This window comes from Salvelinus fontinalis, chromosome 2 (assembly GCF_029448725.1).
Source record: "Salvelinus fontinalis isolate EN_2023a chromosome 2, ASM2944872v1, whole genome shotgun sequence".
Lineage (NCBI taxonomy): Eukaryota > Metazoa > Chordata > Actinopteri > Salmoniformes > Salmonidae > Salvelinus > Salvelinus fontinalis.
Genome location: NC_074666.1, coordinates 85,396,130 through 85,419,517, shown reverse-complemented (window position 1 = coordinate 85,419,517; position 23,388 = coordinate 85,396,130). Strand labels below are relative to the sequence as shown.

Below are 23,388 nucleotides of genomic sequence, written 5' to 3'. Positions count from 1 at the left end.
TGATTCTAATTAGATGTATGTAAACTTCTGACCCACTGGAATTGTGATACAGTGAATTATAAGTGAAATAATCTGTCTGTAAACATTTGCTGGAAAAATGACTTGTGTCATGCACAAAGTAGATGTCCTAACCGACTTACCAAAACTATAGTTTGTTAACAAGAAATTTGTAGAGTGGTTGAAAAACAAGCTTTAATGACTCCAACCTAAGTGTACGTAAACGTGCGACTTCAACTGTACGTATTTCATTCATAATCCATTACACAGGTGATACATGGAGAGTGGGACTGTGTCAAAGGTGTGTGTGTGTTTTTGTGTATGGTCTGTGCACACACAGATTAACCTTTGGCATGTTTCTTCTTTTAGCCAACGCTGGGGCCTGTTATCCAAAACAAGGTAACTGAGTGGGCGAATGGCACCCCAGTTGTTCTCATGCTTTAAGCTCATTGATCTCCACTGTCACCCATTTTGTGTGTCACCGACCCCCCCCCCCCCCCCTACCCCCCCCCCCGGCTGTCCCCAAACCAATAACCTTTGAGGAGGCGCATGTTTAGATAAATGGAGAAAGATTAGTTAGGAAGTGGGTGACTTGGAGGGGGCAGGGAGTGGTGGTGGGGGGGGGGTTCTTCTTTTTTGCAGCTGCCTCCCCAATTTTGTAGAGGTAATTTTTCTCTCTCTGTGTCTTCAGAAAGCAATGAAAGGAACTTCAGATGACAAATAGGAGCAGGGAAATGGAATATCCTACAGAGAAAATTCTGCTACATTCTTTTCTTTTATCTATTGCAGGAGCATCCCCCCCCCCCCCCTCTAAAGTTGAGATCAATAATCCTGCAGGGAGACGCTTTTCTCTCTTCCGTTCTGTTCTGTTCTATTCTGTTCTGTTCTGTTCGGTTTGTTCCGTCTTGGTGGCAATGATTCTAACATCCCATCCCACTCTCTCTCTCTCTCTCTCTCCCGTTCCTTCTCTCTGTCTCTCTGTCTCTCTCTCTCTCCCGTTCCTTCTCTCTCTCTCTCTCTCTCTCTCTCTCTCTCTCTCTCTCTCTCTCTCTCTCCCGTTCCTTCTCTCTGTCTCTCTCTCTCTCCCGTTCCTTCTCTCTGTCTCTCTGTCTCTCTGTCTCTCCCGTTCCTTCTCTCTGTCTCTCTCTCTCTCACGTTCCTTCTCTCTTTCTCTCTCTCTCCCGTTCCTTCTCTCTGTCTCTCTCGCTCTCCTTTATTGCTTTCCTCTCCTCTGTGTTCATCTGTCTGTGTACGTCTGTGTGTCTGACTGCCTCTGTCTGTGTGTCTGGATGTTTGTGTGCATTCATCTCCACATCTGTATCTGCCTGCCTGTCCTGTGTGTGGCGATCCACTTTCCACCTGACCTGCTACCCCCACCCTCCCTCTATCCCTCCTTCCGTCCATCTCAGATCCCTCAGAGCGCGGTGGCGGTCACATGATCTCGACAGATGACCTGGAGTACCCGCGGGAGTACCGGACGCTGGGGAACGGGACGCGGCGTTTCTCCAACGTGGGTCTGGTGCACACCTCGGAGCACCGCCACACGGTCATCGCAGCCCAGAGCCTGGAGGCCCTTACCAACCTGCACAAGGTGGACATGGAGCGCAAGAGGGACGCCTTCATGGACCACCTGAAGAACAAGTACCCGCCCCAGCTGCAGCACCCCGGGCATCAGCACCACAACCCCCCTTCGCCCTCACCCTCCCACGGCAGCATGAGGCAGCCTGACAGAGAGCGAGCCGCGCGCGAACAGGTAAACACTACGGGTACTTACATGAATATAGTGTATTGGCACACACACACACACACACACACACACACACACACACACACACACACACACACACACACGAGAGAGAGAGAGAGATGTCTGATGGCCCAGGATCACCTTGTTAGCCGTGTTTATCTGGCTGTCACAGCCCAGTGTGTATGTTAGTCTGGACTGACAAAGTTTAGTCACCCAGCCTGTAGACCTCCTCATAGAGGGGCAGGGCGGTCCCACTGGAGCATGAAGCTGACACACAATACACTCTCGCCTACTCAGCACCATGGGAATGCTTTCTCTCTCTCTCTCTCTCTCCCCATCTCTCTCCATCTATCTCTCTCTCTCTCTCTGTCTCTCTCTGTCTCTCTCTCTCTCTCTCTCTCCCCATCTCTCTCCATCTATCTCTCTCTCTCTCTCTCCCCATCTCTCTCCATCTCTCTCTCTCTCTCTCTCTCTCTCTCTCTCTCTCTCTCTCTCTCTCTCTCTCTCTCTCTCCCCATCTCTCTCCATCTATCTCTCTCTCTCTTTCTCCCTCTTTCTCTCTCTCTCTCTCTCTCTCTCTCTCTCTCTCCCCATCTCTCTCAATCTATCTCTCTCTCTCTTTGTCCCTCTCTCTCTCTCTTTCTCTCTCTCCCCATCTCTCTCCATCTATCTCTCTCTCTCTTTGTCCCTCTCTCTCTCTCTCTCCCCATCTCTCTCCATCTATCTCTCTCTCTTTGTCCCTCTCTCTCTCTCTTTCTCTCTCTCCCCATCTCTCTCCATCTATCTCTCTCTCTCTTTCTCCCTCTCTCCCCATCTCTCTCCATCTCTCTCGCTCTCTCTTTCTCCCTTTCTCTCTCTCTTTCTCTCTCTTTCTCCCCAACTCTCTCTCTCTCTTTCTCCCTCTCTCTCTCTCTTTCTCTCTCTCTCCCCCCATCTCTCTACATCTATCTCTCTCTCTATTTCTCCCTCTCTCCCCATCTCTCTCCATCTCTCTCGCTCTCTCTCTCTCTTTCCCTCTGGTGTTCCTTCCATCAGGTAACATAATACAGTATATTCATATTTAGCTATTTTACTCTCCCTTTTCTGCAAATCACCTATTTCATATTCTCTCTCTCTCTCTCTCTCTCTCTCTCTCTCTCTCTCTCTCTCTCTCTCTCTCTCTCTCTCTCTCTTTTTCTCTCTGTCTCTCGCTGTCTCTCTGTCTCTCTGTCTCTCTGTCTCTCTGTCTCTGTGTGTGTGTAAAGAGGCAAAGCCAAAGTAATCACAAGAGCATTGGGAGAATGGGAGGGTGGGTGAGAGAAAAGGTGGAGTCCATGGTTGCCACAGCAACCTCTCCCTAATATGGAAAGCGATGATATCACATTGCAAAGGTCAGGCTGGAGAGAGGGAGGTATAGAACAAGAGAGTGAGAGAGACACGGTTACAAATCCTAAATCGCCAGGATATCGTCATCAGGGCACGGGGGCGAGAGCAGCAAAGTCTGGAATTCCTTGTCATCTACTGGTTGTGCATGCGGTCGTCTGGGTGACACATGGACAGGGGGGAGGAGGGGGACAGACAGAGAGAGATAGAAAAAGAGGGGAGCAGCAGAGGAACCAGTCAACCAGCCTGCTAGTCAATTAGCCAGCGCCAGCGGGAGGGAGACAGCCACCCATCTGCGAAGGAGTTAATCGCCTGGTGTTGTAATGAATTAAATAAAAGAGTTTCCGCATGTGCCGGAGAGAGAGAGGGAAGGGGAGAAAGAGAGAGCCAGAGGGAGGGAGAGACTGACAAAGCGGTAGGAGGATCCTCTGCACCTGACGGAGGGAAGGGACAGCCTGGTGTGACTGGAGAGGAGAGAGGACAGGAGAGGAGGACAGGTGCTCTGCAGGTGAGAGCAGGGGGAGGACAGGGGGTATTTAGTAAGGGAGGTAGGTCTGGAGGGGGTCTCGTATGTCACGCCAGGGCTGGTCTATGTTTGTTGTGGTTGTTGTGGTGACAGGCTCCATGCGTTTGGCAGGTGTAAGGCAGGCATTCTGGTAGAGTGTATGTATGTGTATGTGTACAGGTGTGTGGGTACATGTGAATAATAGTGAGAGATTGAGGAATAGAGCGAGAGAGACTGACTGAGTGAGAGAATGACGGAATGAGGGAGGGGGGTAGAGGAGGGGTGTAGGAAGGAGAGGAAAGGAGAGAGCGCAGCCTGCTTTGCATGCAGGTCAGGCAGTGCGGCGCTCCAGTCTATGAGGCTCTGTCAGAATACCCTGCCTGCCTACGGCCCTCTCCCGCACGTGTGTGTGTGTGTGTGTGTGTGTGTGTGTGTGTGTGTGTGTGTGTGTGTGTGTGTGTGTGTGTGTGTGTGTGTGTGTGTGTGTGTGTGTGTGTGTGTGTGTGTGTGTGTGTGTGTGTGTGTGTGTTTTGTGTGTGTGTGTGTGTGTGTGTGTGTGTGTGTGTGTGTGTGTGTGTGTGTGTGTGTGTGTGTGTGTGTGTGTGTGTGTGTGTGTGTGTGTGTGTGTGTGTGTGTGTGTGTGTGTGTGTGTGTGTGTGTGTGTGTGTGTGTGTGTGTGTGTGTGTGTGTGTGTGTGTGTGTGTGTGTGTGTGTGTGTGTGTGTGTGTGTGTGTGTGTGTGTGTGTGTGTGTGTGTTGTGTGTGTGTGTGTGTGTTTTGTGTGTGTGTGTGTGTGTGTGTGTGTGTGTGTGTGTGTGTGTGTTTTGTGTGTGTACGCTGTGGCAGGGGAGAGATAGGATGGAGGGTTAACAGCATACATTTAACCCCAGGTCCTCAACTCTAATTCTGCATGGAGGTGCAGGCAGATCTGTGACCTGAAACACATTGGGTAGTAAATATGTAACTCAGCAGGAGTATGTATAACCTGGGGGGATAAAGATGTTTCAGCTTTGTACTAGGGATGCTGGTGGAGTCATACTGTATGTATTAGCTAGTATGGTAGACTGGTGTGTGGTGACTTCGATAAATCTGGGGCTGAGGAGGTGGATGCAGAGTGTTGACTCGCCTGGGTATGCTGAGCGGGGTTTGGCAGGATTTTTTTGGGGGGGGGTTCATTTATTTTCAATTAGTATACTGTATATCAAGGTTATGATTGGTCCGAAACTATACTTCAAGGTAAACAAAACGACTTTGTATTACTGAACGCATAGTGTTGTCGCTACCTTAGAATCCACTGACCTGTGCTATCTATCACATGGCAGCAGTATTCGCGACTCAAAGGTCAATCTGTAGGATGGCCAATCAAGGTGCAGTTCAAACAACAACAGGAGCTGAAGTGGTGGAGAAAGACGGGCTGTTTACTCTGACCTTAGATCTGTAAACAAGACTCATTACACCACAGTCCACAGAACAGTCTGTCTGTCTGTCTGTCTGTCTGTCTGTCTGTCAGTTCCAGGGTTGTCAGGGGCAACCCTAGAGCCCAGGCAGGCTAGACTGAATGACTGACTGACACATGAGCAGGTAGTACCCACCCAGCCCATCCTCAATCAATAGAGCCTACCTCTTAGTCCAGTCATGACCTACTTTCCACATGAACACACACACATATTTCCATCCTGCCGACACACACAAAGGCACAAAGCTTTGGTTCAGTAGAATAGACTAGGAGTCACTTACAGAACAGAGAGAAATGAGAGAGGCCAAGAGAGCGGAGTTTAACTGAATGTGTTCTCTAGTAGACTTTAGTGACATCCCAACATTCTCCTATAGAGATATGTTTTTACGTTAGTAACATTCAGCTCCCCAGTAAAGGAAGCTCAGGATTTGGGCCGATTCCCATTTATTTTGCGTCAGTGTAAGCAAAACTCGGTCTTCCTGGATCTGACCATTCTAGCCAGTTCTGACACTGCTAGACATTACAATGAACTCAATCCCAACATTTGATTTCAACTCATGCCCCATCCATCCTGTAATGTAGAGAAAAGGTGAACTGATCAGGGAGGCTCATCTGCATATAACATCAGCAGCCACCTATGTGGTTCAGAGAACCAGAGAACGTTCCAGACTGTTGCTGTAGTTGTTTAGCCTGGTTCCAAGCATGTGTGTGCTGTATAGCTGATTCCTGTCACAAACAGGTCTGGTAACAGGCTAGCTGCTGTTGCCATGGCAAGGCATTTTGCCACTGTCCTGTGAGCGTACATTGTCCCTCTCTCCGGGTTATACAGGGAAAACAGAGACCGGTATACAGTGAACAGAACACGGAGATACAGGGTCAGTTTAAAGCTGTGGATATAGGTGTTGCCATGGCAGGGAGTCTTGGCGGTGCCACCCGGTGCCCTGTGGTCGTATATTGTCACTCTCTCCAGGTCATCACTTTAGTCGGGACCGGATCATTAAAAATTCAGCTCCATTGAACAGCATGGGGTGTGAAGGCAGCTACTATTGTATCAGTGTGCCTGCCTGCCCTGTACACCAGGCTGCCTCCTTAGTCTATAGCCAGGCCCCGCAGGACTGTTTAACACGGTGTCAATGAGAGAGATAGAGGGAGGAACACCTAAGGCTTAGAGAGACTGGCATCGTGTAGGTTAGGGGGGATTCCCACCAGCCATAACCAGCTCTCCAGCTAGCTAGCTGCCTCGGTTTTCATAGTTAAATGAATGTCGCTCATCGATTATATATTGCTACGCTGGGTGAGAGACAGATGGGGAGAGGATAAAGTAACAATCAGTTGCAAATGAACTCTTTCTGAAGTCCATGATAAAAATATGAGGAGGCGACATCGAAATGAAACACTGAGAAAGAAAAACTAGCCGACGATGATAAATCAAATAAAGAAAACCTAGGCTACCTGTCATTTTGTCTTACCCTCACGCCGGTGGATATATGGCAGCAGGGAAAACGGTCACTCAGGTAAATTAACTGGAAATTGCCTGCAGATAAGAATAAGGAACTAGAATAAGAGTTGAGATTTGGGATCAAAATTCATGAATTGTCGCCATCTTTTTAATTTACATATGATCGTGAGGTGTTTCCAGGCCGTTGGAAGCCTGGCCTGGTTTATAACACACCGTGGTTATTATGTTTTAATGGAACTTCCTCTGGTCTAGACTAGCATGTGTCACAGTAGAGAGGGGCCAAGGGAGGGAGAGGAGGACAAAAAGAGAGGAGGGAGAGGCAATGAGGTAGTGGGTTAGGTAGAGAATATCAGATGGATAGAGAGAGAGGCAGGTGGAGCGACGGAGCAAAAAGGAAGAGAAAAGGAGGGAGAGAGGGGGCCTGTCTGCTGATGGATGATGGAGAAGTCTGGGAGACAGGCCAACATCTGAACGACTGACAGAGTGGCCTGTTTAATTCATTTTCACTTCTTTCATTTAATCCTGTCAAAAGGCACAGCCTGTGACTAGTTCCTCCTTGGTTTGAGTTGCAACATTACATTCACAAACAGATCCCCCCCCCCCACACCCTCTCCTGCCCACATCCACATGCTAATCAATTGCTAAGAACATTGTAACCGTCTTGTTGTATTAACGATTCCCTCAATGGGCTGTCAATATGCCCTGTGTCGGCTCTGACGGAGGATAATGACATGATGCTTGGGATAGTGCGTGTTTGTGTGTGTGTGTGTGTATGTATGTCTGTGCTCTGTATGTGTGTGTGTGGGGAGTGGGCTAGTAGGGTGTGTGCAGCATATTTTGGGCTGGGAATGGTCCCACTTCTAAGAGCATTTGATGCTGGTGTGTCACTGTCAAGGGCTTTTGGGTTACCTATTTCAGCCACTCTCTCTACCTCTCCTCTTCCCTCCATCTCTTTCAACATCGCTCCCTCTGTCTCTTTTTCTCTCTCTCCCTCACCCAGCATGAAATTTCTCAGAGAGTTGCTTTTATTGTTAGCTGTCAGATACTTGAGAGTAAATGTCTAACACTTCTCTCTCCCCCCTCTCTCTTTCTCCCTCTCTCTATCGCTCTCTCTTTTATTTTCTCTCTTTCCTTTTCTTTCTTTCCTTTTCTCTCTTTTCTTTTCTCTCTTTCCTTTTCTCTCTTTCTTTTCTCTCTCCCCAGCAACAACCCAACTACTGGAGTTTTAAGGTCAGTGCTGTAAGTGACAGTGTCGCTGTGTCAGTTTGGTTTCTCCATCCAATGTGGTGTGTTATTGTTGTGTGTGTTTTTGTCTTTGTGTGTGTGTGTGTGTGTGTGTGTGTGTGTGTGTGTGTGTGTGTGTGTGTGTGTGTGTGTGTGTGTGTGTGTGTGTGTGTGTGTGTGTGTGTGTGTGTGTGTGTGTGTGTGTGTGTGTGTGTGTGTGTGTGTGTGTGTGTGTGTACCACCCCAGGCTCCTATGACACGGTGGCACATCGCTCTCTCTGCCTGGCTTCTGTGCCCGTCGCACCGCTGGCACGCAGACTCTGTTGGCATCTCTCGAGTCTCAGGCGGCAGCAGCAGCTTAAAGCCTTCAAGCTCCGTTTAATCTGCAGGAAACGATTCTCCCAGGATTAATGCCACCTCAGTCAGTCAGCTAGCGCCTAGCGCTAATGGCTAACATCCATGTGACCTTGCTAGAGTATTACTCAGGCTAACTGAGACTTTTAAAAGAAATTACAGTGCTTTGTTGCATTGTGGAAATGTTACTTTGACATTTCTCAGACGTCCTTCGGTATTACTGACAGGCTTTGAGGTTAGATATTCTGTATTTAGAAGAAATGTACAGTAACATGGCATGTATTATTTCTGTTCTGTCTTGCCTGCAGATACATCAGTGAGGGTGTATCTGTCTTGCGTGCGACACAGAGGTAAATGGAGTAGATGGAGTTTATGTGTCATGCTGTGGATCTATGTGAGCTGGTTTACGGTGTGTTGAGGATTACGTTTCATAGATGTTGTCCGGAGGCTGCTGAGACACAGCATGGATCTACACAGAGAGGCTTTCAGGAAGTATTGTCATCTGTATGGGAAGAGGCCTCGTCTGAGGTTTACGCTTCCCTGAAATATCATCCGGGCAGGGTGGAGATGTTACCAGATATCAATATCCAGACCCATCTACCCCAGAGCTATGTAATTATTACGAGGAGCTTAATGAATGTCCAAAAAAGCTTTAAAAACCCTTCTCGCGTGGAGACATTTTTCTTTGCGCTCCCAACAAACTCTAATCAGAGGCAGGCAGACAAGCGGTTTTCTCGGATTGACTGCCTTCAGCAACTGGGCAGTCATCAAATCGCTGTCACAATATTCCATTTTCTCTTTCTTTTTCTACTTCCATGACTTTGTGGAAATGTTATTTTCACGCCCTTGATCCAGTGCTCGCCTAATAATGCTTTTCCAGCGCTCCTCCACATAAATGACATAACGGTGTCTAAATCTGGAGATGAATATAATTAAAAGCCTCCTGAATGAGTCACATTCTCAACAGGCTGAATTAGACAGAATTAAAGTGAAGGAGGAGAACAGGTGATAAGAAGAAGAGGTAGAAGAAGAGGTAGAATCCAGCCCTGTGGAGATTATTCTGCTGTATGTATCAGACCTGGGTTCCGATACTATTTCAAAACAAATATTCAGATAAACTTTCCTTACATTTTTTTTAAGTCAAGCAGTTGAATATTGGAATGCATTTGGAAATTCACTTGGAAAGTATTTGAAATTGCTCAAATACACTGACACAAATACACTCCCATGCATTTAACCCAGGTATTGGAACATATTATTTGAACTCAAGTAAAAGTACTTGTTTGGGCTGTGTATTTGAAAATACTCAAATACACTGAAAAATAATATTTTAATTAACAAATACTCAAACACACATGCATTTGAATCCAGATCTGGTATGTGTGTATTCTACTGGCCTGGTCCTTTTTCTATTTTTCCTCTGCAAAGAAGACTACCAGCCATCTCAGGTGTCATCCTCCCTCCCCAGAGTACGCCATTTTCTTCACTCTCCTGCCTAGCGAGCAGATCGCATCAGCGAACAATCCAGCTCAATTTGGCAGAGCAATTTCTTCCATGCATTGATGACTCCCCATATTATAAAGAGACTGAGCTCGGCCAAGGAGAGAGCGAGGGGGAGGGGGGCTGAGAGATAGACGGCGTGAGTGAAAGCCAGAGATAGAGGGAAAGAGTAAGTGAGGAGTAAGAGGGAGGGAGATGGATTTATTATGGGGGGTAATTTTGGTTTCCAATTTTTACGGAATAGCCGTAGGCTTGCTTGTTTTCTAGGCTCTTCTCTCCCTGTTTGGTGAAATAACACAATGTGTGGGTAGAGAGCGAGTGTGTGTGAGAGCAGGGCTGTACAAACAGACATAGAATGCAGGAGGAGGACTAGAGGGATGCTTGGCTGCTTTGAGAGCTGTCCAGGAACAGAGGTGTTGACATAGAGAGACACAGACAGCCGCAATGAGAAGCTACTTTCGAGACGGATGACAAACTGATGACGCTCTGAGGGGTGTGAGCGACAGAGCGGGAAAGGAAGGGGAAAGATGGCACAGAGAGCGAGATTGTAGAGAGAGAGAGAGAGAGAGAGATGGGGAGGGAAAGGAGAAGGACATACACTGAGTGTACAAAACCTTAAGAACACCTGCTCTTTCCATGACATAGACTGACCAGGTGAATCCAGGTGAAAGCTATGATCCCTTATTCATTTCACTTGTTAAATCCACTTCAGTCAGTGTAGATGAAGGGGAGGAGACAGGTTAAAGAAGGATTTTTAATCCTTGAGACAATTGAGACATGGAGTGTGTGTGTGCCACTCAGAGGGTGAATGTGCAAGACAAAAAATTGAAGTGCCTTTGAACAGGGTATGGTAGTAGGTGTCAGGCGCACCGGTTTGTTTCAAGAACTGCAACGCTGCTGGGTTTTTCATGCTCAACAGTTTCCCTTGAGTATCAAGAATGTTCCACCACCCAAAGCACATACAGTCAACTTGACATACCTGTGGGAAGCATTGGAGTCAACATGGGCCAACATCCCTGTGGATCCCTTTTGACACCTTGTAGAGTCCATACCCAGATGAATTGAGGCTGTTCTGAGGGTAAGGTGTTCCTAATGTTTGGTACAGTCAGTGTATGAAAAAGGAAAGGTGGCTGAAAAGTGGTTGAAAAGGCCAGAGAATAGAAGGGGGACAGAAGAAGAGAGAGGTGTGAGGAGTGTGATGTAAGTCAGTTAAAACCACCTAAGATTGATGTCCATGCCCCCGCGGACACCTAATTAGCATAATACAAATCCATCCGTTTAATTAAGCTAGAGATATCTGTTTTTTTGCATTGGATGTGTCTCAATCCCCTGCATCTGCCTATGTCGCACTTCCGCATCTGCGGTGAAAGATAACAGAGCTAGAGTAGTGTTGGTGAGACCATGAGGCATCCCGAAAATTGGTCTTCTCACAACATCGTTCGTTTTGCTCTACAACCCCCGTAAGCGTATTGGGGCTCGTCTAAAGTCGGTACAGCCGCTCTGCCAACTTTTATCTGTAGCATCCGAACAGTAATGAACCCTCTGTGGTTAGGTGATACTCTCACAAACACGTACATGTTGGTTATTTTCCTCCACGACGCCCACAGGCCTCACAAGACTTGTCTGAGGGTCCTCTGGTACCAGTTGAAAAACTTTATAGAAGTACATATGAAGACTGTTTAGTGGTAAATATTAAATACATGTAAAAAAAGATATAGGACATACACTTCAGAACAAGCTTCCTTTAGATTTTTTTTGGGGGGGACTATCTGTTGTTCCATGTAGTGAATCTGTAATGCAATGTACAGTATGGGCTAATAGCAGTAATGCCAAATAAAACTGTTCAACAAATAAAACATTTGCATATTTTTTTGATACATCAAGGGGTCTTAAAATTCAATGTATGACCTTCTTACAACATTTCCATATAGCTTAGTAATACAACCTTTACACTGACCTTAAACCTGACCCACTCTGGGTATGTACTCTGGACGGTTCTGACTTGGACAACTACAAATACCTAGGTGTCTGGTTAGACTGTAAACTCTCCTTCCAGACTCACATTAAGCATCTCCAATCCAAAATTAAATCTAGAATCGGTTTCCTATTTCACAACAAAGCATCCTTCACTCATGCTGCCAAACATACCCTTGTAAAACTGACTATCCTACCGATCCTTGACTTCGGCAATGTCATTTACAAAATAGCCTCCAACACTCTACTCAGCAAATTGGATGCAGTCTATCACAGTGCCATTCGTTTTGTCACCAAAGCCCCATATACTACCCACCACTGCGACCTGTATGCTCTCGTTGGCTGGCCCTCGCTTCATATTCGTTGCCAAACCCACTGGCTCCAGGTCATCTATAAATCTTTGCTAGGTAAAGCCCCGCCTTATCTCAGCTCACTGGTCACCATAGCAGCACCAACCCGTAGCACCCCCAAAGCCAATTCCTACTTTGGCCGCCTTTCCTTCCAGTTCTCTGCTGCCAATGACTGGAACGAATTGCAAAAATCACTGAAGCTGGAGACTCATATCTCCCTCACTAACTTTAAGCACCAGCTGTCAGAGAAGCTCACAAATCACTGCACCTGTACATAGCCCATCTGTAAATAGCCCATCCAACTACCTCATCCCCATACTGTTATTTCATTTAATGTATTTTTTGCTCCTTTGCACTGCAGTATCTCTACTTGCACATTCATCTTCTGCACATCTATCACTCCAGTGTTTACTTGCTAAATTGTAATTATTTTGCCACCGAGGCCTGTTTATTGCCTTACCTCCCTTATCTTACCTCATTTGCACACACTGTATATATACTTTTTTTCTATTGTGTTATTGGCTGTATGTTTGTTTATTCCACGTGTAACTCTGTGTTGTTGTTTGTGTCGCACTGCTTTGCTTTATCTTGGCCAGGTCACGGTTGTAAATGAGAACTTGTTTTCAACTAGCTTACCTGGTTAAATAAAGGTGAAATCCAAAATCCAAAATAAAGAAAATGTAAAAGAGACAAAATAAGAGAAACGGAGAGGGAGAGGGAGGGAGAGAGAGAAAAGCGGGAGAGATTGGGTTTGTTGTTGGATTTAAAGCGGTTCATAGTGCTAGGTATGTTGGAGCCCGCTGTGTCCTCCTTTCCGTTCATTTATATTTCCTGTAAGATCATCTTGTTTTCTTCCTCTGTGGTATTATAAGAGTGTGGGCTCCTCACAGTAACTGAGTGCTATTGAAAAAGCCTGGATTGACACCATAGGGTGATAGGGAGAGGGAGAGGGGAGAGAGAGGGGGAGAGGGGAGAGAGAGGGGGAGGTAGAAGACAAGGTGCAGAGAAAAGTGGAAGAGGTGCAATCACTGTTTTCCTCTGAAGAGAGTGAGTGTGTATACCATTACAGATCTCCTAGCAGATGGTGAGTGCTTTTACCTGCCCATGATGACGCACAGGAGGAAATGGTTCTAGGAACGCTCCCCGTGTTCTATCCCACTGGGCACCCAATGGTTGAATCAACGTTGTTTCCACGTCCTTTCAATAGAATTACATTAAACCAACGTGGAAAAGATGTTGAATTGATGTTTGTGCCCAGTGGGATATCACTTTGACACCTTTACATAAAGTATCTACGGCAACAACACCAAGTCGATATGGTTTCTTTCCTCCAACACATGGAGAGAACATATTTTGTTCCACTAGGGGAATCTACCTTCGTTTCTTAAGTGTTTAGTATTTCTCCAAGCTACTATAGAATGACTCACACCTGTTTTTCCAACAACAGTCAAAGTGAAAGATTCTCATTAGGTGAGTTGCTGGAGTTTGTTGACAGATCTTCTCTCCTGTGTGTGAGAGAGAGACGGAGCTAGTTTCCCTCTCTCCACTTTGTCCTGAGTTCTGTTTGATATTTTGCATGGTCTCCCCGGTTCGGTGTGATTTGTTGAAAAGATCCTCTGTTATGTAGACACACAAACTCCAGGGACTAGTGCTAGCTCGACGTCAGCTCACTGACATGTTGGAGACACTAGAGGCCTCCTTTGATTATTGGTGTGATTAGAGATGTGGCTCACTCTTCTATAGGATATGTATCTTTTAGCTCTGCTGTGCTGAGTCAAGCTGATGGTTGTGTTTTATCCATCTGCGCTCTGGCTTTATTTAGCCCTGGAGCTCTGCTTGGCTCACTGGAGCTGGTGTTTGTGTCTGTTGTGTGTTCTGTGTGTACAATATATGTGCTGCTGTGTGGTGCTATGGACTGGGTTGTTGTGCTCCCAGCTCAGTGTGGTCATTGCTTAGATAAATGACCCCATTAGAAAGCACAGTGGGGGCGATCGTTCAGAGCCACCCTCTCTCTGGGTGCTCAGACACTGTCTGCCTGTCCACCAAATCAAATCAAATCAAAAATGATTTGTCGCACACACACATATTTATCAGATGTTATCGCGGGTGTAGCGGAATGCTTATCTTCCTAGCTCGAACAGTGCAATCATTTACAAGTGCCACCCCTCTGTTGTGGGGTTGTGTGTGTGACTACACTGTGTAAGTGTTTATGGTTGCAGTATGAACAGTGTGTGTGTGTGTGTGTGTGTGTGTGTGTGTGTGTGTGTGTGTGTGTGTGTGTGTGTGTGTGTGTGTGTGTGTGTGTGTGTGTGTGTGTGTGTGTGTGTGTGTGTGTGTGTGTGAGTGCATGTGTGCGTGCGTGTGTTTGTGTGTGTGTGCGTGTGTGAGTGCATGTGTGCGTGCATGTGTTTGTGTGAGTGCATGTGTGCGTGCATGTGTGTGTGCATGTGTGTGTGCATATGTGTGTCACAGGAGGTTGGTGGCACTTTAATTGGGGAGGACAGGCTCGTGGTAAAGGCTGGAGTGGAATGGTAACAAATACATAAAACACATGGTTTCCATGGTTGATACCATTCCATTTGCTCCGTTCCATTCCAGACATTATTATGAGCCGTCCTCCCCTCAACAGCCTCCTGTGGTGTGTGTGCATGCATGTTGTGTGTATTTGTGAATGACCCCAGAGCGAGCACTGCTGGGAGTCAATGAGCACAGCACTCTGTGAGGCTACGTCTCGCCTTCCTAAATACAAGATTAATGAGAGCCTCGGAAAAAAACATGCTGAAGTCTTATTAAACCAGAACGAGGGATGAAACGACAGAAAGAGCAGAGGAGAAGTTGTTTTCTACTAGCGAGGGGCGCAGGCACTGTACTGTAATGTAACGCGGGCTCGATGTGTCTGGCTGGCTCTGCAATCCTAACAGTCGTCAGCGAGCATTCTGGGAGCTCATTAACGGAGTCTGGGAGCTGGAGGATGCCCGGTGGTGGGGATAGGGGAGCCAGTTCACTGAACAGAACACAGCAGCCTAGCAGAACACAGTCTAGTAGCAGTAGCAGCAGAGCAGCTGAGGAAGAAGAGATGCTGCCTGGGCCCAGGCCAGGTCTAGGCCAGTAGAATAAACGCAGAGTGACAGCCCTGATCTAGATCTACATGGCCTTGTCTAATCCAGACAGCCCTGGCCTGCACTCATTTAAGGTTGGCCAGAGGCCAGCAGGGCCCCAACCAATAGGGAGAGGATGCAGGTGTAGGGGGAGAGAGAACTTTACATAAGCGTTAAAACTTTAAAACAGGTCTCAGTGCCCACCAGGTTATTTTGTATCTTCCCCATTCCTACCTACTGGTCCTCAGTGGATCCCTAGTTCTGAAGGTGTTGTCTTCTGGACCTCTACCTTGCTCTATCCCTCTGCTGTCAGTATTAGTGAACCAACAGGCACCGTCACATGATTCCATCCCACCCTATCAGACAGAGGAAAGATGGCATCAGTTGTATGAATGTTGGTCCTGACATGCTGATACATTGTGGCAATCTTAATTGTGTTTGTTTGTCTTATAGTCTGTTTATTGTTTGTTACCTCTTTCACGTTTCTCCGTACTCCTCTCTGTCAAATCCTCTCTCTCGCTCTCCTCTCCCAAAAACAAACTCTCTCTGGCTTTCTCTCCTCCAGAGTCGTAGCCCACGTCACTCCCAGTCCACCCAATCTGGGCTAGCTGACCAGGCCGCTAAGCTGTCCTTTGCCTCGGCTGAGTCTCTGGCTGAGACCATGTCTGAGGCTGACATCCCCCTGGGGTTCAGCCGAACCAACCGCTTCCGCCAGAGTCTACCCCTGTCCCGCTCAGCCAGCCAGAACAAGCTTCGCTCCCCAGGTGAGACCCAACACCCACACTGGAGCTGGCCATGACCCAGACAGTACAGAACCTATACATGATCACGTCTTAACCTTTACCAACTACTGCTACAGTAAGACCGTGCAGAGAATATACATGATCACGTCTTAACCTTTACCAACTACTGCTACAGTAAGACTGTGCAGAGAATATACATGATCACGTCTTAACCTTTACCAACTACTGCTACAGTAAGACTGTGCAGAGAATATACATGATCACGTCTTAACCTTTACCAACTACTGCTACAGTAAGACTGTGCAGAGAATATACATGACATCAGTGGAAGCTCCTCAGTGGAAGCTCCTCAGTGGAGGAAGGGGAGGACCATTCTCCTCAGTGAATTCCACAAAAATAAAAAAGAGTCCTTTTTAGATAAACCTATAGTAAATATATTCACATGTCACCAAATAATTAATTAAAACACACTGTTTTGCAATGAATATCTACAGTAACCTCAACAGCACTCTGTAGGGTATCACCATGGTGTAGCCGGAGGACAGCTAGCTTCCGTCCTCCTCTGGGTACATTGACTTCAGTACAAAACCTATGAGTCTCATGGTTCTCACCCTCTTCCATTGACTTACACAGTAATTATGGCAACTTCCGGAGGACGTCCTCCAACCTATCAGAGCTCTTGCAGCATGAACTGGCATGTTGTCCACCCAATCAAAGGATCAGAGAATGAATCTAGTACTGAAAGCATAAGCTACAACTAGCTAGCACTGCAGTGCATAAAATGTGGTGAGTAACTGACTCAAAGAGAGAGAAAAAAAATTGTTTAACAGTTTTAAATAAATACATTTCTTAAAATATTAAGGAGAAGCAAGAGAGAGAAAGGGAGGTGATGTTGAATTTTTTGCCTGGTCACAAACAGCTGATGTGTTGTGCGCTGAAGCCCACCAGCGAATAGAAAAGGTGAGAGGACAGCTCGTAGATGCGATAAGAAATTAACAAGCAAAGTGATCAAGCTGTTTACATGCGGCTGCTATGAAAGTGTGAAACTGTTTTTGCGTGTGATCAGGGGTGTATTCATTCCGCCAATTCCGTTGAAAAACATTTCTTAAAAGGAATCAATATGGAACGAAACAGGTATAAACATACCTGAATTTGTCCAATAGAAACTCATGATGGGTATAGGTCAAATTAAAGTATCATGTATTAGCCTAAACCTATCGCTGTTACATTGAACTGGGTGAATGGAATATTAATGACAGTCATCCAATATGCTGTAATAGAAATAAGGCCATGCTCATAAAATAAATGAACATCCTCCCTCATCTTAAACGTCACCGACTGCCACTGCATGACATAAACATGACCATGTAACAGCCTTTACCAGCTACATAGCTGAGGCAACATTTTCCTCATCCCAAAGCTTTTGTGGACTTCAACTTACTCATCTAATCAGAATAGCTTCATGCCATTTTCATATTAACATTTACCTAGTTTATCTGCTATCTTATCAAACCTTATCCACTTACATAGTAAATAATTAATCCCATTCCCAATTCCTTTCGCGTTTTGTGGTTATGCCTTATTTGAATTCACTATTCGATATGAATTATTGCGAAATGATTGAACCGTGATTACATTTGCATATTTTGTAGCCATTTCAGAAGCGTAAATGATGCACTCCAGGCTGGGTGTTTTTATCAGGGACCAATCACACAGCTCCTTAGTTAGTCATGTAACCTACAGCCTGGTGTCTCTTCGCACCCTCAGATGAGTGTGATTATTCTCTGCCTGCCTGCCCTGTGGTACGTTAGTGCTTACATAACACTGGATCATGCACGCCTCAGATTACACATCATGGGCACAACAACCATATACAGCCATACACTGCACTGTATTTCATTATTAGCACAGGGATAATATGTTCATAGACATTAAGTCATGATTCAAATATTGACGTATTATTCATGTATTTCTGCTAAAGAATCATATTGAGTGAGCTCAGTGATGGGGACAGCTTTACAGTGTGGACTACAGTATCATAAGTGTGAACTCCGTGTTGGGACAGCTTTACAGTATGGACTACAGTATCATAAGTGTGAACTCAGCATTGGGACAGCTTTACAGTGTGGACTACAGTATCATAAGTGTGAACTCAGCATTGGGACAGCTTTACAGTGTGGACTACAGTATCATAAGTGTGATCTCCGTGTTGGGACAGCTTTACAGTGTGGACTACAGTATCATAAGTGTGAACTCAGCATTGGGACAGCTTTACAGTGTGGACTTCAGTATCATAAGTGTGAACTCAGCATTGGGACAGCTTTACAGTGTGGACTTCAGTATCATAAGTGTGAACTCAGCATTGGGACAGCTTTACAGTGTGGACTACAGTATCATAAGTGTGAACTCAGCATTGGGACAGCTTTACAGTGTGGACTTCAGTATCATAAGTGTGAACTCAGCATTGGGACAGCTTTACAGTGTGGACTACAGTATCATAAGTGTGAACTCCGTGTTGGGACAGCTTTACAGTGTGGACTACAGTATCATAAGTGTGAACTCAGCATTGGGACAGCTTTACAGTGTGGACTACAGTATCATAAGTGTGAACTCCGTGTTGGGACAGCTTTACAGTGTGGACTACAGTATCATAAGTGTGAACTCCGTGTTGGGACAGCTTTACAGTGTGGACTACAGTATCATAAGTGTGAACTCTGTGTTGGGACAGCTTTACAGTGTGGACTTCAGTATCATAAGTGTGAACTCCGTGTTGGGACAGCTTTACAGTGTGGACTACAGTATCATAAGTGTGAACTCCGTGTTGGGACAGCTTTACAGTGTGGATGGATCAGACGTATAAACATTGGTGGGTGTAGGCGATGCTAAGCACGCAGGGAGAAACAGAGCGCTGTAAAACCAGTGACAGTGATGGATGAAGAGCCCTTTGGAAGAGGAGTTTAGGCAGTGCTTTAGAACAGTGGCACTCTCTCACTCCCACCTCCTCCTGTCTATTTATCAACCAGACCGTCCCTTCATCTACCTCTCTCTCCTTTTCATTTGACTTTCGTCACCCCTTCCTCGGTTGTTCTATTATCTCCTGCTCCACCTTCATCCTTGACTTTAAATTCTCTCTCTGTGACCTGGTCAACACATCTACGGTGTCAGCATAGGTTCAAATCCGGCCTGCTGCCCTTTGACCTAACCGCTCTCTACCGTTCCCCACTGTCATAATCTCTCTCTAGCTGTTCAATACATTTAGAAAAGATCTTAAAAATATATGATCAATTCTCTCCCCCTCTCTCTTCATCACTCTCCTTCTCCAGGCGTGCTGTTCCTGCAGTTTGGGGATGAGACGCGGAGGGTGCACATCACCCACGAGCTGAGCAGCCTGGACACGCTGCACGCCCTCATCGTGCACATGTTCCCCCAGAAGCTGACGGCGGGGATGCTCAAGTCCTCCAACACGGCCATCCTGATCAAGGACGAGGCGAGCAACGTCTTCTACGAGCTGGAGGACATCCGGGACATCCAGGACCGCAGCATCATCAAGATCTACCGCAAGGAGCCCATCTACGCCTCCTACCCCGCCACACACCTGGTCAACGGGGACCCAAGGGTGAGACAGGGAGGGGAGAGAAGGGTGAGGGAGGAGAGAGGGATGCTGAGGGAGGGGGAGCGGGTGGAGCTTGGATGGGCGTCTGATAGGGCGATAGGTGGATGGAGGGCTCTGGATTCTACTATAAATACTGATACTGTGACACTACTGTTGGGCTTTGACCTTTGAAGGTGCAACAGCTTTTTTGTGTTTATGTTGCAACAGTAAGTTTGACAGGTTGTGGAGGCGTATGGGTTATTTCTCCAGATATTCCCGCTGGGCAGTACTTGTATCTTCAAAAGCACCATATGCTGCCTGGACACTAAACAACAATGTTTCCCACAGAGATGAGCTTGTTTCACCCCCTGTGCATGTCTCTGTTTTGGTTGAGTTCAAGGAACCTTGAAGTTGCTCTGTTTTCAGTCCCTACCATCTGTAATAGTCACACTACATTGAGGATGAATCAGCCATTACCTATGCAAATAATTTGAGTGTGTGTGTGGGGGGGTGGGTCTCTGTCTCTGTCTGTGCGTATGAGTGTGTTTTCGTGTGTGTGTGCAGGCATACTAAAATCCCTGAATTGTGTATGGAGGAACACCAAAATATCCCAGATGAACTAGATTCAATTAAATCATTGAGAGTTCTTATTTCCAGGAGGGTAGATGATGCGGTAAAGCCAGGCCTTTGAAGAACATTCAAGTAGCTGGCTCTTGGCTGGCTCTTTGTTCTATGACAGTGGGTGTGTGAACTGCACACCCCCTCCTAGTTCAGTGCTGTGCTGGGGACTACCCTGCATGTTAACTAACATCTTGACATTGAACTGCTCCCGGGGGTACATTTTTGGGTTTGGATAGTTGGTTTTAACTGTGTTTTCAGGGTTTTATGTAAGTGTGTGTCCCGACTCCTGTGTGCAAGTGTGTGTGTGTGTGTGTGTGTGTGTGTGTGTGTGTGTGTGTGTGTGTGTGTGTGTGTGTGTGTGTGTGTGTGTGTGTGTGTGTGTGTGTGTGTGTGTGTGTGTGTGTGTGTGTGTGTGTGTGTGTACGATGCCCTCCCTCTGCAAAGGCTCTTATACACAGTCCTGTCCATCATCACTTTACAGTATACTGTAGGGAAGGTTAGCAGAAAGGAAAGAGGATATTTAAAAAAGGTTGAGGAGACAAAGACACAGGGATGACTAGAGGAAGGAGAGTAGAAGAGAGAGATAACTACTGTAGGTTAAGGAAAGACGTAAATAGGAGAGAGGTAATTACTGTAGGTTGAGGAAAGACAAACAGGAGAGAGAGATAATTACTGTAGGTTGAGGAAAGACATAAACAGGAGAGAGAGATAATTACTGTAGGTTGAGGAAAGACATAAACAGGAGAGAGAGATAATTACTGTAGGTTGAGGAAAGACATAAACAGGAGAGAGAGATAATTACTGTAGGTTGAGGAAAGACATAAACAGGAGAGAGAGATAATTACTGTAGGTTGAGGAAAGACATAAACAGGAGAGAGATAACTACTGTAGGTTAAGGAAAGACGTAAATAGGAGAGAGGTAATTACTGTAGGTTGAGGAAAGACATAAACAGGAGAGAGAGATAATTACTGTAGGTTGAGGAAAGACATAAACAGGAGAGAAAGATAATTACTGTAGGTTGAGGAAAGACATAAACAGGAGAGAAAGATAATTACTGTAGGTTGAGGAAAGACATAAACAGGAGAGAGAGATAATTACTGTAGGTTGAGGAAAGACATAAACAGGAGAGAGAGATAATTACTGTAGGTTGAGGAAAGACATAAACAGGAGAGAGATAATTACTGTAGGTTGAGGAAAGACATAAACAGGAGAGAAAGATAATTACTGTAGGTTGAGGAAAGACATAAACAGGAGAGAGATAATTACTGTAGGTTGAGGAAAGACATAAACAGGAGAGAGAGATAATTACTGTAGGTTGTGCAAATACATAAACAGGAGAGAGAGATAATTACTGTAGGTTGTGGAAAGGCATAAACAGGAGAGAGAGATAATTACTGTAGGTTGTGGAAAGACATAAACAGGAGAGAGATAATTACTGTAGGTTGAGGAAAGACATAAACAGGAGAGAGAGATAATTACTGTAGGTTGAGGAAAGACATAAACAGGAGAGAGATAATTACTGTAGATTGAGGAAAGACATAAACAGGAGAGAGAGATAATTACTGTAGGTTGTGGAAATACATAAACAGGAGAGAGAGATAATTACTGTAGGTTGAGGAAATACATAAACAGGAGAGAGAGATAATTACTGTAGGTTGTGGAAATACATAAACAGGAGAGAGAGATAATTACTGTAGGTTGTGGAAATACATACACAGGAGAGAGAGATAATTACTGTAGGTTGTGGAAATACATAAACAGGAGAGAAAGATAAATTGAAAAAGTGGGAGATGCAGAATACAAAAGGATTAGACCACCCAGTCTGATAGGGCGATAGGTGGACCTGTGGTGGATGAGAAAATTCCTCACATTCATTCTCATGAACCAGGAGTGGGTTAGTCTCCTGTTTTCTCTCGCTTCTCTTCAATAGAGAGGAAATGGATATGTGCAGATATGGAGAAGTGTTGAATACCAGCTCTTTGTAATCCACTGGGTTTAGTTGGGCTGGTTAAATGGAGCTCAGTGGTTCTCCTGGACGAGTGGAAGGAGAAGAAAGAAACAATAAGGCTGGACTGGTTCCCTCTTTTAAGCTCTTTCATTTCCAGCCTTAGTAATTACACTGTAAGGTGACAATCAATACATGTAGGTAATCCCATATCCTATAAGCCTTACTGTACTCTTGGATAGAGCCATTACTATAGACTTGAATCACACAGTTGATTGTGTGCTGGAATTTGATGTGAGCTTCTATAAAGATGCTGTGATTGCATTGATGAGCCCAGGCTGCCACAGACTGTCCATTGTCAGTGTGATTTCCTATCCTCTGATTGTCAGCCTGGCACAGAGGGGGAGCACAGTGTTTTCATCCACTAGTATCCATGGTAACCTACCCTCCACCCCCGCCCCTGATGTCGTTTCAGAGGGATCTGGTGTACACGTCCCGAGAGTCCTCCCCCACCCGCCGCCTCAACACCCTGCCCTCCTCCTCTGCCTCGCCCCCATCCGGCTCCCCATCCCGCTCCCGTCTGTCCTACAGCGGGGGTCGGCCTCCCTCCTTCGCCGGGCCGGGTAGTCACCCCCAGCTCCAACAACACTCCCAGCACCAGCAGCACCCCCAGCAGCACCAGCCCCAGCACTCCCACCACCCTGGAGCCGGCTCCCACCACGGGGGCCCCAACGCCGGCCTGTCCTCCTCCCCTAGCGCCATCTTGGAGCGCCGCGACGTCAAGCCCGACGAGGAGGTTTCTGGGAAGAACATGATGCTGGTGAAGGAGGGGCTGTACGCCGACCCCTACAGCCTGGTACACGAGGGGCGCCTCAGCATCGCCTCCACACAGTCGCTGGCCGCCATCGGAGACCCCTTCAGCTTCCCCGTGTCCGGTGGGCTGTACCGCCGCGGCTCTGTGCGTTCCCTCAGCACCTACTCTGCTGCCGCCCTGCAGGGGGAGCTGGAAGATGCCCTGTACAAGCCTGGAGGTCCCCTCTACTCTGACTCCTACTCCTCAGCCACTCTGGGCATGGGCTACCGCATGCCCCCCTCCTCCCCGCAGAAGATCCCTGATATGCAGCTGAGGGACAGGGGGGACTCGTACTCCAGCTCCCCCAGCCGAGCCTCCCCGGTCAGGCAGACCTTCCGCAAGGACTCAGCATCCTCTTCCGTGTTTGTGGAGAGCCCCAAGTCCAGGCCCAGTTCCAGCTCTGACCCTCTGTCCCTGCAGGCCGGGCCGGGAGGGGACGGGAGCAGGTTTGCGCCGGGATACAGCTCCCCACTCCCTGGAGAGACTTCTGAGTCCAGGTGAGTATGTGTGTGTATGTGTATATGTGTGGTTTGAGATTTCATGCTTCCTCCATACAGTACGTGTGTATTTCGCTAGGTGTTTTCTAGTGTATACTAGTATGTTTTGAC

General features: G+C 46.6%; 1 protein-coding gene across 13 annotated transcripts in view; it reads left to right on the top strand.

Annotated features, from left to right (window-relative positions):
- Positions 1–23,388, top strand: part of srcin1a (SRC kinase signaling inhibitor 1a) — a 145,844-nt gene that overhangs the window by 92,338 nt on the left and 30,118 nt on the right. For 10 of the 13 annotated variants that reach the window (XR_008755479.1, XM_055891919.1, XM_055891976.1 and 7 more), the window contains exons 2-7: positions 367–396; positions 1,407–1,750; positions 7,729–7,764; positions 15,591–15,789; positions 19,092–19,384; positions 22,403–23,277. Coding sequence is in view for 12 of the 13 variants with exons in the window: in XM_055891919.1 (XP_055747894.1) it covers positions 367–396; positions 1,407–1,750; positions 7,729–7,764; positions 15,591–15,789; positions 19,092–19,384; positions 22,403–23,277 (1,777 nt within the window). In the remaining variant the exon portion in view is untranslated. The remainder of the gene's footprint in view (positions 1–366; positions 397–1,406; positions 1,751–7,728; positions 7,765–15,590; positions 15,790–19,091; positions 19,385–22,402; positions 23,278–23,388) is intronic. The other 3 variants (XM_055891954.1, XM_055891945.1, XM_055891929.1) reach the window with 2 other exon arrangements.